Source organism: Nannobrachium achirus, assembly GCF_963921795.1.
Source record: "Nannobrachium achirus genome assembly, chromosome: 24".
Classification (NCBI taxonomy): Eukaryota; Metazoa; Chordata; class Actinopteri; order Myctophiformes; family Myctophidae; genus Nannobrachium; species Nannobrachium achirus.
In genome coordinates, this window is record NC_137831.1 from 11,241,966 (window position 1) to 11,261,577 (window position 19,612).

At 43.1% G+C, this 19,612-nt stretch overlaps 1 protein-coding gene across 5 annotated transcripts in view; it reads right to left on the reverse strand.

Annotated features, from left to right (window-relative positions):
• Window positions 1-19,612, reverse strand: part of LOC308280587 (gamma-aminobutyric acid receptor subunit beta-3-like) — a gene marked incomplete at both ends in the record, with an annotated part of 192,162 nt that overhangs the window by 20,859 nt on the left and 151,691 nt on the right. For all 5 annotated transcript variants that reach the window (XM_080720917.1, XM_080720915.1, XM_080720914.1 and 2 more), the window contains one exon: window positions 10,309-10,461. In XM_080720917.1, the coding sequence (XP_080577043.1) occupies window positions 10,309-10,461 (153 nt within the window). The remainder of the gene's footprint in view (window positions 1-10,308; window positions 10,462-19,612) is intronic.

A 19,612-nucleotide genomic window follows, 5' to 3' on the forward strand; every position in this document is an offset into this window, starting at 1 on the left:
GACCCAGGACCAGCGCCCATGGTGGTGGTGGTCGTGATGATGACGATGATGATGATGATAATGATGATGAAGAAGAGAAAAAGATCACTGTAGCCATTGTTATTGAAGATAAAAAGATTGAAGAACGTAGGACGTCATCCGCTCCCGACCGGATCAAAAGCCCGAAATTGGAAGCGATCCCAGACTAAGATGGTGCCAGTCGCGAAGAACCGGGGTCCAAAAATGGATCAAGAGCCTCGTGATATTGTGGAAACCGATCCCGACGGAGCTCGACCCCCGTGTAGGATGGATCCCCCCGCCCGGGGGCTCACATCGCCGCAGCAGCAGAGACCCATGTACCGCCGCGAAAAGACGGACAAACTGGGCGATTTGGCCAATGAAGAATGGCTTCCGCGTAGAGACCCCTCGGAGAACAGAGGCCACGATTCTACTGTCCAAAGTAAGACTTCCAATCCAGTGCATGTATGTATTGTATAGTTGTATACTGTATATAGTTGTATACTGTGTGATAACAGAGCATCCGTGTGGAACTGGAAGCCTGGGATGGGGGGATGGTCAGTGGGTAACGGTTTTCCATTGCGACGTGTTGCCACTCCGACATTGGGATCCGGTCTAGAGCCCGCCTACTGCATCCGGCTATTTACACGTACACATACATGCAAGAAATGTTTCCGTATCCGGACCGGATCAGTAACTTGATCCAAGCAGTTAGGATCCACGTGCTTTGTTTGTTTTTGTCGCTACTCAGGACACACGTGGAGTTCCTATCACGCGCGTGCACGTACCGCGTGTAGTGTACGTGCACTGCACAGCCTACTAAGATTATTTGATGGGAATTTAGGATTTATTGGCTTAGTTTGTGTGTGCGTGCGTACGATGCGTGTGTGTGTGAGAGAGAGGGAGAGGTTTCTTTTTATCGTCATCATCATCATCATCATCAGTAGCTGATGATGTAGCTTTTCAGTTCAATTCAAAGGAGCTTTATTGGCATGAGAAAACATACGTTTACATTGCCAAAGCAAGTGTTACAAATAAAAACTGTTGAAAATGGGGAACATAGTTGGAGGGAGTACAGCTTTGTGTAAACAGAGCTATGTTGCATTGTGACATTTTATATAGGTATACAGGGTATAAAGGGAATTTCACTGTGACAGTAAATGCATGGTAACTATTTACTATAACTGCATTTTATGTTATATATGAACTTATTGTAAGTCATTTGCTAAATGTCAAAATTGTAAATTGATTTGTTTAGATATAAACTATTTGATATTTTCCTGGCTATGATTTTAGATGATGAGTCGACGATGATGATGAGCCTACTTCTTCATTTCCACATCGTGGTCGTCCAAGGACAAGGATAGGTAAAGAAAAAACAAACTTTTTTCTGTAAATCAGACTTAGCACCATGCACATGCTCACATAGACATCAAAGGGGGCTTGAGCCCCTGCCCTTTTATCCATCTGTAAAAAGTGCCCTCTCCAGACCATGAATGCTGTTTTTACATAATTACTATATATATATATATATATATATATATATATATATATATATTTGTGTGGTAAGCAGGAAGTGCATAGAATGTTAGAGAGGCAGGGGTTGACATTTCTAAAACGGCCTTTTGATGAAAATAGTAGGCCCCCAACCTCCACGCATTCTGCTGTGACGCGTTGTGAGCTTGAAGGTGTACTATTTTTCATGTATTTTATAGTAATTATGTATTTGTATAATTTACAGATCGACCATGGGCTCGTGTACGAGTCACACAAGGATGTGTGTGTGTGTGTGTGTGTGTGTGTGTGTGTGTGTGTGTGTGTGTGTGTGTGTGTGAGAGAGAGGGCGTCACGCATTCTGCTGTGACGCGTTGTGAGCTTGAAGGTGTACTATTTTTCATGTATTTTATAGTAATTATGTATTTGTATAATTTACAGATCGACCATGGGCTCGTGTACGAGTTCAGCAGACCCGGTGGAGCCCTTCCGGAGGAGCCTGGCTGGAGTGAAACAGAATGGAGCCCCAGGCCCTGTGCAGGCTGAATGACACACACGCACGCACGCACGCACGCACGCACGCACACACACATATACACTCTGTAGACATGTAGTGTCACAGTGAGATAAAGAGAACCCTGAAAGCTGAAGCAGGATTCAGGCTGAAGCTCATGTCACTGTGTCAATGTTCTGCACTGCTCTTACTACTGCTCTTACTTCTCTTACACACTAAAAGTGTGTAAAAAGACACTTTTTCTTGTTTTTATTTTTTTGAATTTGTTTGTAAACAACCACTGATCATAGGTGTGATGTTACTGAAGCCAACAATAAAAGGCTAAAGAGAGATTTCTGCCTGAAAATGTATTCTTCACAAAAATGCATTTTTCTCAGCTTTATGTTCTCAAAGAGCTGTTTTTAGGCCACATTCTGCAGCTTCTAGCTAATGAACAGAACAAGATAAAAGCTCGAAATCTTTTTCTGTTGCAAAGTAGACATTCTATTCTACGTTGCCATATAATTGTTGTCTTTATAGTCGAAACCAAATTTCTCCAGTAGGCCTTCAAAGATGAGCGACAATTCTGGCAGTGGATGGAGCTTTTTGTTCAATTCTGTGGCAGTAAAAGAGTTAAGTGGTCAGATGGGTTGGATGTGAATGCTCTCGGGCCCTGATCCAGAAAGGGTTGAGAACCAGTGTTGATTCTGACAGCAAATTTATGATTTAGTGTTAGTCATAGTCATCATTAGTCACATTTTAGTCATCTGAAATGTTTTAGAGAGTTAGTCACTAATAAGGGGACAAAATAGCAGCTGGCAGAATGTTCTTACTATTTAAAATGTGTTAAAATATAGGCTATATATATTTTCATATAAACTAAAGCATGAGGATCGCTTGATTTATTGCCCTGCCGTCCAATTATTCACGGGGAGCCATAAATAATGGAGGCACGTTTCCGTTTGGGCCAAACAAAACACTACACCAGCTGATTTGACTAATTAGTCCCCTCTCTCTCTCGTTGAAGGTGTGTTAATTAGTGAAATCAGCTGCTGCAGTGTTTGATGGGAACGAGGAACCTGCACTCGCTCGAGGCCCTCGCGGGACATCTTTGGAGGCCACCCGTTTAAAGGCCTGCTTCCAGCTTATGTTTGATAAAAGAGGTTCCGTGAAACTGTGCAATATTTAGCACCCCCCCAAAAAAGTTTTTGTTCTGCTATACCCCGAGGCCCTGTTTTTTCTTCGCCACAACTACTGTACAACGGCAAGAAGACAAATCTCTTAAGTCATCAAGAAACGAACCACTTTAACCATTATTTTATGCTTTAACTATTAAAAGAAATCGCAGCGTGGCACTCGGATCTGCTATTTTTTTTAAATGAATATATATTTTTAAAAGCAAACATTTGTAAGTCAAATATTTGCTTCTGGGGGGTCCCTGGAACAACATATTTTGAGATGGGGGGGTCCGTGGCCAAATACATGTAATTTGGGGGGGTCCTTGACACGAAAAAGAGAACCACCAGTTTGAGAACCACTGATTTAGAAGAAGGATTTAGAAGACATTTATAGAATCGTGTCAAAAATATAAGACTTGAACAGATCTACAAGCTCTCTGTGAGCTTGTATATCTGCTTCCAAGTCTGCTTCCAGGTCTTAATGGGTTAAACGCACCAGATCTATCTGTAACAACACTGACCCTGCAGTAAAACCCAGAAATGTAATGATATATAAGCAATAATTTCTATGATAATCAATCATGATTATGATGATTATTAGGCATCGTCTTTATCATGCCATCAGAAACCTTTAAATTAAACCCACCCCGCCTAAGCTTAACTGCTGCCCTTGATTATCTGTCGAGAAGAAAAACAACATCAGTTTAATCTATCTATAAATGCGAGAAGTCTCTGCGTGTGTGTTTGTAATCCGCGTATCTCGAGAACCGTTCGTCCCACCGGCTTCAGATTCGGCACGCGCGCTCCCCGCCGCGGCACGGAGTGCAGTGCCGGGCCTCAACCCGACCCGACGCGCGGTTTTCCCTAACCGGCGCGAAACGTTCGGAATCTCCTTATGCGGGGCTGATTGTTGACATCAGGCTGTTCCGGAGGAAATCGGCGCAAAATCGGTCATTGTGACATCACTGCAGTGCCGGGCGCAAGCGCTGACTCATTGTGACATCACTGCAGTGCCGGGCCTTGCCTCGAACCGACAGATATCTCCGTATATGGGCATAAGACTGAGAACTCCATATATGGGCATATGGGCAGATACAGAGATCTCCATACAGTATATGGGCATATATAGACAGATATCTCCGTATATAGGCATAAAAGGGACACAGACTGATACAGAGATCTCCATATATGGGCATATGGGCAGATACAGGGGCGGAAATCGGTGCAAGCGCTGACTCATTGTGAGATTTGTGACATCACCTCATAAAAGGCTCTGACATCACGTACGCCACATGAGTCAACAAAAAATCTCTGTGAGTGTGTATGTATGTAATCCGCATATCTCGAGAACCGTTCGTCCCACCGGCACGCGCGTTCTCCATATATGGGAATAAAATGAATGCCTGTATGCGGAGCTGATGTCTGACATCAGAGTTTTCCGCAACCGGTACTGTGTGTCCAGAGATCTTCATATATGGGCATAAGTGGACAAAGGCAAACAGATGGTCAAAACGGGTCCTATGACAACAGGTATATTGGGGTTTGCATTAAAGGGTGGGGCATTCATGGGGTTTGCATTAAAGGGTGGGGCATTCATTCCCTATTTCAAATTCGGCACACGCGTTCCCCACCACAGCAGGTAGTGCAGTGCTCGGCCTCGACCCGACCCGATACACGATTTTCTGTAACCAGCACGAAAGGTTCGGATTCTGATGTCTGACATCAGGATTTTCCGGAACTGACACTGTGTCTGCATAGATCTCCATATATGGGCATAAAATGGATGCAGACAGACAGATACAGATATCTCCATATATGGGCATAAATGGACACAGGCAAACAGATGGTGAAAGATCTCCATATATGGGCATAAAGTGGACGCAGACAGACAGATACAGATATCTCCATATATGGGCATAAATGGACACAGGCAAACAGATGGTCAAAACGGGTCCTATGACAACAGGTATAATGGGGTTTGCATTAAGTTTGTCTCCTCCTCCACCTGTTTGTCTGTGTCCCTTTATTCCCATTATGGAGATCTCTGTATCTGTCTGTGCCTCCGACTGTGTTGCAGACACAGTGCCGGTTCCCCCTTTAATGCAAACCCCAGGTTCGGATTCTGATGTCTGACATCAGCATTTTCCGGAACTGGCACTGTGTCTGCATAGATCTCCATATATGGGCATAAAATGGATGCAGACAGACAGATACATATATCTCCATATATGGACATAAATGGACACAGGCAAACAGATGGTCAAAGATCTCCATATATGGGCATAAAGTGGACGCAGACAGACAGATACAGATATCTCCATATATGGGCATAAATGGACACAGGCAAACAGATGGTCAAAACGGGTCCTATGACAACAGGTATAATGGGGTTTGCATTAAAGGGGGAACCGGCACTGTGTCTGCAACACAGTCGGAGGCACAGACAGATACTCCATATATGGGCATAAATGGACACAGGCAAACAGATGGTCAAAACGGGTCCTATGACAACAGGTATAATGGGGTTTGCATTAAAGGGGGAACCAGCACATGTGTCTGCAACACAGTCGGAGGCACAGACAGATACAGAGATCTCCATAATGGGGATAAAAGGGACACAGACAGACAGATACAGAGATCTCCATATATGGGCATAAAATGGACGCAGATAGACAGATAACTCCATATATGGGCATATATGGGCATAAAATGGACCCAGAACTATATCTGCAGTGATCTCCATATATGGACATAAAATGGACGCCGACAGACAGACAGATACAGATATCTCCATATATGGGCATAAATGGACACAGATGGTCAAAACGGGTCCTATGACAACAGTATAATGGGATTTGCATTAAAGGGCGGGGCATTCATTCCCTATTTACATAGTTCCCGAGTTGGCCAGGTCGCCGACTAGACGCTTAGTTTAAAATAATAAGTCATGTCAAAAATATCTTTTGCAAACAAATGCATACTGAACTTATCCTGACGTTTTAATATGCATTGTGCCTCTCTTTTACAGTGCTAGCAGGCCATAAGTGATTTGGTGTGCTGTGTGATCTCGGAAATCAATATATAGTATAAACCCCTCTCCCAGGTGATAAATAATTGTAATTTATTACACCCCGCTCTGAGCAATCATAAATTCAGTTTCCCTTGGCCGGAGGAATCCATCATTGTCCGAATGTATCATCATGTCCTTAGCAATGACTAGTTTGATATGCAACGTGCGACCATGAGCTTGTCATTTTGCAAAATGCACAGTAGGCTACAGAAAGGCTGTAGTGGAAAAAGTACTCAAGTTTTTTACTTACCCGTAATTGCCGGACTATAAGCCGCGGCTTTTTCCCATGTTTTGAACCCTGCGGCTTATACAACGGTGCGGCTTATATGGAGATTTTTACAGCAAACGGCCAGTTAGTTAGTTTTACAATGGTCTTTAACAAGGATTTATATAGATTTGTACAGCTAATGGCCTCCAGGGGAGCTCTATCGGGAAGCAGGAAGGACACCTGCGGCTTATAGTCAGGTGCGTCTTATATATGTAAACATTTGTTTTTTGTTCTAAATTTAGCTTGTGCGGCTTATATTCAGGTGCGGCTTATAGTCCAGCAATTACGGTAAGTAAAAGTATCAATACTGCAATGTAGAAATAAATGTGGTAAATGTATGTTTTTAATAGTATTATAATAGTACTTATATCTGCAAAGTAACTAGTAACTACATGTAATGTAGATGTAGATGTAATGGAGTAGACGTAAAAGTATTGGAAATTGGAAGTACAAACACCTTAAAATTGTAAATGTACTTAGTTACATTACACCACTGACAGAAAGGTATCACTTGTGCCAGGACACCAAGGCAGTTGCTATTTTTGAGATTTGCATTTGGACTGAGTTTTGTCTCCGAGGAAACAAATGTCAAGTTACTGTAGCCGTGTCATCTTGGCTGGAGATGGCTAGCGCAGTGAGACAAATTAACCTTAGCGTCCCTATTCTGGTAAATAGGGCCAAGATTGAGTGAAAATAGATGATCTACAAGCTCACATCACGTTGCGATGAAAGGATGAGCTTGTAGATCGCCTATTTTTGACAAAGACATTTGGGGCCATATTTTCATCCATGCCTTACCCCTTATCCCTAAAGTTCTTTGCCTTTTTTTTTTTACTATTTTGAAAACATTTTTAAATAGTTCAAATAGCTGATCTACAAGCTCACAACATTTCGATGTAGATTGGCTATTTGAGGTATTTTAAAATGTTTTTCAAAACAGTAAAAAAAAAGGCAAAGAAGTTTAGGGATATGGGGTAAGGCATGGACGAAAACACAGCTCTCGGCGTTCTGTTGAGAGGAATAAACTTAGCAGGGCCGAGTAAATCCCTGTGGGACACCAGTTAATGAATATAGGGGTTTAAGTGGCTAAGTGAGAGATTATATACACCTCAGAGTGCTGGGGACTCTTTGACATGTCTAATCTCTCTATTTGGGACTTAACATGTTGCAAGGCATTAACATGTCACTAAAGGCTGCATTGAATATAAAGAGACCTTAAAGGAGTAGTTAACCCATACAACAACTTATTTTATATCAATTATACATTCCATGACGCCTTGAATTCCTGGAGATTGGAGCTTCCCCCCCCCCCCTGCTTCCAAAAACTAGAGAAATAGCTTCAACTCTGCGAGGTCACAAGTCGTCGCAATGGCCCTATTGCAGAGCCCTGGGGAACCCCAGTCAACTAAGTGTGTGTGTGTGCGTGTGACATTTACTACTATTAATTAATTTTGAGTCACCAAATATACATATAAAATATATATTCTTAAATATATATTTTCAATGTCCAAAAGAATTAGTTACATACATGCTTTGGTATTATTTTTTATTTTTATTATTATTGTTATATACATGTTTTGGCTCAAGTGAGCAGCAAAGCTGCTAATGCGGTTGCCTCTGCTGCTCTGCAGTAGCCATCAATCTGCATGCAGTACAGCAGGGATCCCCCAGAGATCAGCCTTTAGCCCACTTTGCTTCTTCTCACCGATTAAAGCTAAATAACATCTCACAACCGAAAACCTTCGTATGGCCACGTCCTAATATGCGATTTGTGAAACAGTATAACAGCCCAAGGTGGAGGGGCCTGGAATTATTTTATACTTTAGCTATTAAAAAATAGCAGATATGCAAGCTGCGAGCTTGTAGATCTGCTATTTTTGAAAAGTCATGAAAATGAATGCAAATCTTTGAATAGGCTATGTCTTTTTTAAGCAAACATTTGTAACTCAAATTTTGCTTCTGGGGGGGGGGGGGGTCCCTGGAACTAAATGTTTTGAGATGGGGGTCCGTGGCCAAATACATATCATTTGGGGGTCCTTCACATGAAAAGGTTTGAGCACCACTGACATAGAAACCTAGGTTTTTCAAAAAAACCTTAGAAGGATTTGAAATATTCAAAGACTTGCAAAGATTTTCACGATTTTTCAAAAATAGCAGATCTACAAGCTCACAGCGCGGCATTCGGTGCTGTGCTGCAAGCTTGTATATCTGCTATTTTTCAATAGTTAAAGACAGTTGCGTCAATTCAGAAAAAGCTAAGGTATGGCAACATGACTGGTGTCTTGCACGCGCGCCTTTGCGCGCGTGCAAGACACCAGTCATGTTGCCATACCTTAGCAACAGGCATGATACATTTATTTTAAGAAGTACATTTAATTTTTTCCCTGTTTCTATGGTTTCTTGAGCTGAATATGGCAGCCTGGAACAGTTGTTAATTAACAATAACGCATTGCACCTGTGCAGCTGACTTGCAGAACCAGGGAATATACCATTCTGTCAAGTTTGGGAGAATACAAGTGTGGAGAATATAATTATAATACCTTGTTAAAGTGACCATTTTGTTAAATTTGGCATTTGTAGTTATTTTACTGTAATTTAACAACATAATAACCAGCAAAGATAGACATAAGAGACATTCGTGGATTTATATTTAAAAGTAACTTTTATTTCCCCCCCTGAACCCAGGGTATGGCAACTGCATAGCCCTGCCATACCCAATTGACGCGCCTCGTTAAAGAACCCAGGGCCCCCTGTGTCCAGGGGGTGTACAGTACTTGTAGGCTACATCAAGCTGCCTCACGCTACAGAAACAGAGATATAGGCCCTATGGGCCTCTGGGCTTGGCAAGGCTTACCTACTGGATAGCCTTAGGTTACGGTCACACCAAAGTATGGCTGGCGGTTGATAAACTCTTTTTGTGCTCAGCCGACAGTTTTTCGCAGCCAGAGGATTCTCCCTATAACCAATGACAACCAATTTGTCTCTTCCTGAGTATTGGGACGGCCCGCCTTCGAATCACCCGATTCAGGGCCGCCGCTACTATGATGCGCTGTGCCTCATTCATCACGCTGCCAAAGGGCACCATAAAATGAGAGAGAAAAGAAAAAAGAAGAGCCAAGCTGATCCATTTGACCTGGGGGGCGGGGCCGCAGCGCAGTCCGCGACTCACTCTTGAGTCTGTACTCTCTCACAGACAGACAGACAGACAGAGACACTCACCCAGTGGAGATCCAACGGTCATAGACTGATCTGATCTGATACATTGCAAGTAAGAATCAACTTATGAATGAACTTATCCCTGCCCAGCCCAACAAAGTTATGGAATATCAACATGGCAGTGCAGTTATGGTGCGGTGCTGTTAGATATTTGTTATATGATGTGATCATGGCTGCTGTTATAGCATGCAAAACTCAGGAAACCCCACGAATTTCGCAGACATTTCACACATCACGGGGTTGGGGGGAGCACCCAACAGCCAGTTGTGGGTCAGGCACCAACATGGTTTGTGGCGGCCCTGACCCGATTGGACAGAGGGGAAACACAGTGCTTTATGCATAAACGCAAGGTCTGCGACTCTGCGCGGCTCACTGAAAGCTGCGCAAGACCACAAATCCACGCCATTCCCATTGAAATGCATTGGCGGAATCCACTCTTATAGGTAGAATATCTTTCTGGTTTTTCCTTATTGTGGAAATGCCCTAAGGAAATGCCCCCCCGAAGGAAAATGCCCCAAGGAAATGCCCCTAAGCATGGGACAGAAAGGCGGACAGCTAAACTGACTGGCTGACTAACGGACTTGGTCGTTACCTAGGGCCACTCGGGCCGCAGAGGCGTCGTAGTTGATCCAGAAGGAGACCCAGGAGAGGATGGTGATCAGGATGGATGGCATGTAGGTCTGCAGGATGAAGTAGCCGATGTTTCTCTTCAGCTTGAAGCTCAGAGACAGCCGAGGGTAGGCTCCTGTGGGACAGGGGGGGAGAGAGAGAGAATATCGTTGTTGTTGGGTGAAAACCTTGTACGTCCAAAACCGTTCGTTTTGCATTTATCATTTTAAAAATGATTTAAACTAGTAAAAACAGCCGATCTACAAGCACACAACGCCTCGCATCGCGAGGCGTTGTGTGCTTGTAGATCTGCTGTTTTCACTACTTTTGTGCGACAGCCTTGTATGATGAAGCAGGGCTTTACTTTGGGAAGAACGTACACATTTGAAACTTGGAGATACGAGGTTTCCAGCCAACAACGACGATATAGTCAATGTTGGTCCAGAATCCTGCAGTGGCTGGAACGGTATATATATTATAAATATATAGACGCGCTGACAAAATAGGATTCAATTTGGCTGGGAGGGGATGGGGGAGGGACGCCACATGCCTCTGCCTTTGATATCACTTCCTGTTCTGGTACTTTATTTTTTTATGGCCCGGTGGGGATTAGGATTTATCCTCTTCTTTTCTGGTTAGACTGAATTGACTGCGATTCATTGCGATTAATTAATTACAAAGCCTGTAATTCATTCGATTAATTTTTTTAATCGCATCCTAGCCCTAGCAAAAATGCATTGAAGGATGCATGAGCTCAGTTCGGGGCTCTCCACAGGTTGGCGGAGCTAGAGTAGCGCCCAGTTTTACAGCTTAGGCAATTGGCACTGAGTGAAAAATGGGTTACAAAATTGTGGGATAAAAAAATAAAAAGGAGGTGAAAAACAATTCATGAAACCTTCACACAGTGTTTTGTTATTTTGGAATTTCCTTAAGAGGAATATAATGAATGACGTATGATGAGGTCACGCCTGATGGTCTGTCGCAATATGGTGGACACTGATTCGCCAATACAAATAGCCAAGTGGACAATGGAATAAATAGTCCAACCCAGTAGGGAAACAGTGATATCGATACTTAGGAGACACTTTGACCCCAAGACCCTATTACCTCGACGGAGATTGGAACACTTTGACACGAAGACCCCATTACCTCGGCTGACTCGATTCTGTCCCGTTGATTACTTGGGCACTCATTAAACCCATTTAGAACGGGTACACATTATTGTGTATCATTATTTAACTATTGAAAAATAGCAGATATGTGCCGCGCTGCGAGCTTGTAGATCTGCTATTTTTTGAAAATCGTGAAAATTAGAATTTTGACCCGATTCTATAAGTGTCTTTTGAATCCTTCTAAGGTTTTTTAGAAAAAACAATGTTTCTATGTCAGCAATCTGGCCAGCCATCGTCAAAGATTTCATTTACCTGGAGCTCAGTTAGTCTGTTCTTGAGAGACTACCATGTCAGTGGTTCTCAAACCTTTTCATGTGAAGGACCCCCAAACTTATATTTATTTGGCCACGGACCCCCATCTCAAAACACTTAGTTCCAGGGACCACCCAGAAGCAAAATTTGAGTTACAGACGTTCGCTTTGAAAATACATATATTCAAAGATTTGCACATTATTTTCACGACTTTTTCAAAAAATAGCAGATCTACAATCTCGCAGCGCGGCACTCGGTGCCGCGCTGTGAGCTTGTATATCTGCTATTTTTCACTGGTTAAAGCATTCAATAATTCTAGGCCTAAAAACTATATCTCTAAGCTCTCTAAGGCGTTCAATTCAACTTCTTATGAGAAGATGTGAGAATATAATCGCCCTGACCTTGGCCCTGGGAATGTTGTGCTCACAGCACTAATAACATATTAGGCCTCCGGGTGGAACAGTTAATCGAATAACAAAGAATAAACGATACAAACAATACAATATAATGGATATGAGACGAAATGAACAATCTTTGGGGGGACTTTTTTTCTCTCTTTCAAATTGCTTTCAAAATAGTGAAAATAGCCAAATAGCCAGTGATTGATTTAGTTGATTAAAATATATATATATATATATACATAACGTAACTGGCAGAAACCTTGTATCTCCAAGTTTCGAATTAGATTTTTTTTTTTTTTTCGCAAAGTAAAGCCCTGCTTCACCATAAAAGGCCGTTGCACAAAAGTAGTGAAAACAGCCGATCTATAAGCACACAACGCCTCGCGGTGCTAGGCGTTGTGTGCTTGTAGATCGGCTGTTTTTACTAGTTTAAATCAGTCAATCAATCAAGTACAAAACAAGCGGTTTTGGACACAAGGTTTCCACCTGACAACGACGATATATAGCCTATATAGAGAGAGAATTTCTTTGCAGCAATTCGTCGATATACATTTAAAAACACGCTTCTCGATTGTTGTTTTTAAGTTTATAGGCTATATAGTACAGTAAGTAGTGCATGTTATTGTCACGCGACCATTAAAAAATGTTTTGCTTCAAAGGGCCTTGAACAGGAGCGAACAGAACAGGGAGCAAGCAGGGACATCTTGTGTTTTCTTTCAGTTTCCATGACTACACCAGCAGCATGGGTTGGATTTATTCAGGGGCGTCACAAGGGGAGGGAAAGTGGGACTGAGTTACCAGGGCCCAAGGTGGAGGGGCCTTAATTATTTTATACTTAAGCTATTGAAAAATAGCAGATATACAATCTCACAGCGCGGCACCGAGTGCCGTGCTGCAAGCTTGAGATGGGGGTCCGTGGCCAAATACATGAAAAGGTTTGAGCACCACTGACATAGAAGGTTTTTCAAAAAAACCTCAGAAAGATTTAGAAGACATTAAAGAATCGTGTAAAAAATATTCAAAGACCTGCACACATTTTCACGATTTAAAAATCAGATCTGCAAGCTCGCAGCGTGTGGGCTTGCACATCTGCTATTTTTCAATGGTTAAAGCACAAAATAATGCATTGTTCACATTCATGGGGGGCCCGCAGTGAATCCTTGTACCCAGGGCCCAGAATTTGGTGCGACACCCCTGGACTTATTACCATGGTAACAAGTATCCCCTCACTTGCACGTGCATTTGCCCGCACGCAACTCAAGCACACTGTGCACGCGCGCATGCACGCACACGCACACGCACACACAAACACACACACACACACACACACACACACACACACACACACACACACACACACACACACACACACACACACACACACACACACACACACACACACACACACACACCCCTCCACAAACCCTATTTCATGACGATTTGACACAACACGTAAGTGAATGTACATCACCCCATCGTTTTTATGATGACATATCAATTTTTGTGACCCATCCCACCCTTCCACCTTGGCACGGCAGCTCATTCGATGGGCTTGCGCATTAATGGCGCACATAAATGCATGTAGAAACATCATTCGATAAGCTTGGTATTTAGCATTATGTTCCTCGCGGTAATCTGCTATGAGGAAGCATTGTGTGATTACCGCCGTGAGCTGGCAGGAGAAATTCTGCCTGCGTTTGTGTGTGTACACACGCTTGTGTGCGTATACAGCAGTGTGTATGTGTGTGTGTGCGTGATCTGTTATTCCATTTAGGCCTGGGATTATTGAATGCTTTAACTATTGAAAAATAGCAGATATACAAGCTCACAGCGTGGCACCGAGTGCCGCGCTGCGAGCTTGTAGATCTGCTATTTTTGAAAAAAGTCGTGAAAATGTGTGCAAATCTTTGAATATATGTATTTTCAAAGGGAACGTTTATAACTCACATTTTGCTTCTGGGTGGTCCCTGGAACTAAATACTTTGAGATGGGGGTCCGTGGCCAAATACATATAATATTGGGGGTCCTTCACATGAAAAGGTTTGAGAACCACTGTCATAGTAGTCTCTCAAGAACAGACTATAACTGAGCTCCAGTTAAGTGAAAAGGACCTTTTCTTTGACAATGCCTAAGCCAGATTGCTGACATAGAAACATAGGTTTTTCAAAAAACCTTAGAAGGATTTAAAAGAATCGGGTAAAAATTGTAATGAGTGCCGCGCTGTGAGCTTGTATATCTGCTATTTTTCAATAGTTAAAGCATAAAATAACGATACGCTGTAATGTGTACCCGTTCTGAAGGGGTTATAAGAAAAGGGCACAGCGTGATTTATCCTGTATCTCCCAGTGTGCGTGCACTGTATGGATTGAATGTATGGCTCATTACTCGTTCTATCCCCGGCTATTTATCATGTTCTTTTTTGTACGGGGGGATAAGTGGAGGCCATCGCCGCCGATATTTCCAGTCCGTGGGCGGTAAGTGGGTGTTTTTGTGTTTCAGCCAAGGTTGCTTGTGGCGGTAGCGGCGGTTCCAAATTGACTCGGCATTAGCATGCGTAGATGGATAGATAAGACAGCCCCCACCCCCTCCCCTTTAAACAACAACAGCAACAAAAAAAAGGCTTGTCATGGCAGTGGCTCAATAGGGGGTACAGGGGGAGTAATTTCAGAAAGAAATAAGGGATGGAAAAAAAAATAGTTACCAAAGCCTCATTTCTAAAATAGCAAAAATAGGGGGCATGGTGGCGTTGTCGCGGCACAGCTAGAAGGTCCTGGGTTTGATTCTCGCTAGGGACGCTGTGGCCGCTGGGGGGCGTGTTCTCTCCTCCGAATCATCAGTGCCCATACCCTAGGTGGGGTTGGCAAAAGGGCCTTTCTGTGTGGAGTTTGCATGTTCTCCCCGTGTCTCCTAGGGTAGGTACTTCTAAAAAAAGCATGCAGTAATCCTGGTCTCTATACTGCCTCCCCCTGGCCAGCCTGATGGAGGGGAAAGGAACTTGCCTGGCTCCAGCCAATAGACCCGCCCACTCTCTGAGTGGACTGCTTCTCTGAAATCTGGCTAGAAAGGAACTGGTTGGAATAACGTGTTCCTTCAACACGCTACGTCCAGCTGGGGAAACTTATATAAACACAAATTACACAAGGAATTGACACTCCCTCTTGTGCTGATTACAGAAAAAATAGTATCACTGAGATTTGTGGAATTAGGTCAGAAGGAGACCTCGATTGTTTTGTCATTGTGCGCCCCGGCAGCCTGACCCCCATTGCAGGTGCACACGCTTTTCCTAAATCTGTGTTGCAATTTTAGGGAAATAGCCACAACACGCCCATGGCCACACCTCCATGCGCAAATAGCGGAGTCGGCATAATGGGAAGCGGGTATATAATATTATAATAGCTGCCCCAGAGCAAGTTGCCTTGCCTGTATTTTGCGTCACGGGGGGGGGGGGGGGGACTGAGTTACTAGGGCAAAAGTTGGAGGGGCCTTAATTATTTTATACTTTAGCTATTGAAATCACGTGCGAGCTTGTAGATCTGCTATTTTTGAAAAGTCGTGCAAAATGTTGAATATATGTATTTTTTAAGCGAACATTTGTAACTCAAATTGCTTCTGGTGGGTCCCTGGAACTAAATATTCTTTTGGGGGTCCTTCACATGAAAATGTTTGAGCTTGTGAGCTTGTATATCTGCTATTTTTCAATAGTTAAAGCACAAAATAACGCGTAATAATGCGTTCCCAGTCTAAATGGGTTAAACCCCTGCCCCCTATGAAGAACATTCATGGGGGGCCCACAGTGAAGATTGTACCCAGGGCCCAGAATTTGGTGCGACACCCCTGCAGGTGGGGGAGCTATAGAGCCCGAAGTGACCTTGAACAGAAGCTCGCTCCCCACGAGTGTGGGGAGCGTAGGGAGCGTGCCGCTGCCTTGCGTGGTTTCTGTCCGTTGGTGTTTGTGTGTGTGTGTGTGTGTGTGTGTGTGTGAGAGTGTGTGAATGTAAATGCAAATCGCAAAGCGCTTCAGAGAAAGGCGCGATATAAAAGCGCCATTTATGTTGCGGTGGGGGGAGGGGGGGATTCCCAGCATCTTGTTTATTATGTTTCAGCAAGCAGTGACACAAAAACCTACTCAAACACACACACACACACACACACACACACACACACACACACACACACACACACACACACACACACACACACACACACACACACACACACACATATGCAGATTCAACAAACCGTGTTTATCTATGAGAAACCAACACGAGGTGGATAGAAAGAAACAACAAACGGAGCTGCCTGGGATTCTTGACATAGAACAATGTATTATTTAAGCAATTAAGTGCCATTAAAATAAATGCAGAAACAGCCCTATAGTCTTCAAGCTCTCAACGCGCGTGCCATGCGACACATTTTGATATTGTAGCGCGTGTACGTCATGAACAAGGTACTGTCACAGCTGCTGCTGAGACATAATCAGAGTATCAGACAATAAAAATAAATAAAATAAAATAAAAATCAAGGATACTTGGAAGCACTTCTAGCTTCAACGTCCCCCTCCCACCAAAAAAACGAAACAAAAAAAAAACATGAATTGTAGGGCCTACCTCAGTGGCGTCAGTTCAGAAAAAGCTAAGGTATGGCAACATGAAAGACACCAGTCATGTTGCCATACCTTAAGCAACAGGCATGATACATTTATTTTAAGAAGTACATTTTTTTTTTTTCCCCTGTTTCTATGGTTTCTTGGGCTGGATATGGCAGCCTGGAACGGTTGTTCAAGTGCATTGCACCTGTGCAGCTGACCTGCGGAACCTGGGAATATACCATTTTGTCAAAATGGGGAGAATAAAAGTGTGGAGAATATAATTATAATACCTTGTTAAAGTGACCATTTTGTAACATTTTGCATTTGTAGTTATTTTACTGTAATTTAACAACATAATAACCCGCACAAGAGACATTCATGGATTTATATTTAAAAGTTACTTTTATTTTACCCCCTGGACCCAGGGTATGGCAGCTGCATACCCCTGCCATACCCAATTGACGCCCCTGGCCTACCCTACCCTAAATGTCGGGTCGGGTTCGGGTATGGTCGGGTTCGGGCAGAATTTGAGAACTCTAATTGTGATGCACTTCACGTGTGAGGAAAAAGGCCCCGCACGCTTACTCTTTTCCACACTCTCAGAGTCAAACTAACAACGAGGACGTGACGATGCTGCGCGTGCTTAGAGGAGAATAATTGATGCTGTGGGTCCCGTTGCACATGAATATATGATGCCCCGAATCCTACATTGTTGGGTTGTTGTTTTTTTTCCTGCTGGAGCGCCGGAGGAAACGGCACGGTAATTGGCACCGCACCATCCCTCGCTCTACCCCGAGAACTACAAGATGGAGAGAGAGGAGAAACCGGCAGTGGTGGAAGAATACTCACATGTTTTACTTAAAGGTATATTCAGTTATTGTATTTCATTCAAATAAAAATATAATTGGTACATCTTCCATTCATTCTCCTCACTAGAATGTTTGCTGACCATATAAGGACTTCCACCTTGGCCCGTGTTACGAGCATAGCTAGATTTTGTTTTCAGATGTGGCCAGCCAGTCCTCGACCAATCAGGGTAGATAGAGTATGGCCATAGTTATGTTATGATGTTTAGTAATGATGGTCAAAATAAAAGTTTTGAGAACCACAGTCGCTCTGAATTAAGAACGTCTGCTAAATGCCTAGATTGTAAACTACTGAACTCATAAAATGCCACAGTGTTGTAGTAAATCAGTATCATACATATCCTGAAGCTGGAGACGTAGGCCTACCGATATTCAGTGATTGGGTCTAATGATCAAAACGAGAACATTATAACGCTGTAAGGCCAGTAAGGGACAAGATGACCCACGGCCACTTTCAATATCACTGAATACACCTTTAAGTTAAAGTATCAATACTGCAATGCAGAAATACTCTGTTACAAGTAGAAGTCTGGTATATTCAAAAAGCACTTCAGTGAAAGTACAAAAGTATTGATATCAAAATGTACCTAAAGTACCAAAAGTAGAAAGGATTCACGATGATGCAGAATGTCCCTTTTCACACGTTTTCAAATGTATAAAAAAAAAATCTTCTGGAAATAGCCGATCTACAAGCTCACAATGTGTCGCATTGTGATGCATTGTGATCTTGTAGATTGGCTATTTTCAAACGGCCTAGATGAGTGGTTAATGTATGTTTTGTAATAATAATCAAAATCCACAAAGTAACTACAGTTGTAACTAAAGTTTTCAAATAAGTGTAGTGGAGTGAAAGGACAATATTTGCCTCTGAAATGTAGTGGAGTAGAAGTTAAAGTGTACCCCCATTGATTCTGGATGCATTTGCGTCCCCATCCATTTAAGCAGGCCCAAAAGCTTTCTTGTGGTGTTTATCCTTTTAGTTGACCTTGTGTCAGTGAACTGTATACTGTCCTGTACCTTTTCCTATGCAAACCTCTACAAAAGTATTCAATCAACGAGAGAGGGCAGTATTTAGTAGTCCGTTTGAAAATAGCTGATCTACAACAACAAATTGCCACATTTTGAAAACTCGAAAAGGGGGTGTTACTTCGGTTACTTATTAGCTTACTTAATGTCAATATTTCTGGCATATTTTAGTACTTTTGTACTTTTCCTCAAGAATTTTAATGGCAACAGAGTATCTCTACATTGTGGTATTGCTTCTACTGAAGTAATGAAAATCTGAGTGCTTCTTCCACCACAGAGAGAGAGAGAGAGAGAGAGAGAGAGAGAGAGAGAGAGAGAGAGAGAGAGAGAGAGAGAACCAGAGAGAGAACCAGAGAGAGAGAGAGAGAGAGAGCGCGAGAGAGAGAGAGAGAGATTAAAAGCAGTGGCATGTGTAATGGAGGAGGCCTGGTCATTAGACGGTCCTGCGGGGAGAGGAGAGCCTTTGATGTGCGCTGCGCTCCCTGCCAGGCGCGCGGCAGCAGACCACTGGACACTAAACTTTAATGGCCAGCCACCCACAGGGGACGTGCCGCTGCTCGTAAACAAGCGCACCGCTGCGCAACCCGCTCGCCCGCAGCAGAGAGCGCGTCCGGCACCGCGGCGCAGATACGAGGACACGCGACAAAAACCTTGTATCTCCTCGTTTCGACTTCTGAAGGCCCTACTTGTTCATGCAAGAGCGTCGCGCGAAAGCAGTGAAAATAGCCGACCAAGAGCTCACGAAATCTTGAGTGATTTTGAGATATATTGAGCTATATTTTCGTCCATTCCTCTTTTTTTTTTTTTACTATTTTGAAAAACATTTTGAAATACTTCAAATAGCCGATCTACATCGACACGTTGTGAGCTTGTAGATCAGCTATTGGTATTACTTCTATAGTTAATATACTTTAATATATAATTAATATACTACTAGTAAGACGCCTCAGGGCGACACACGACCTCCTCGTAAAGGGCCATG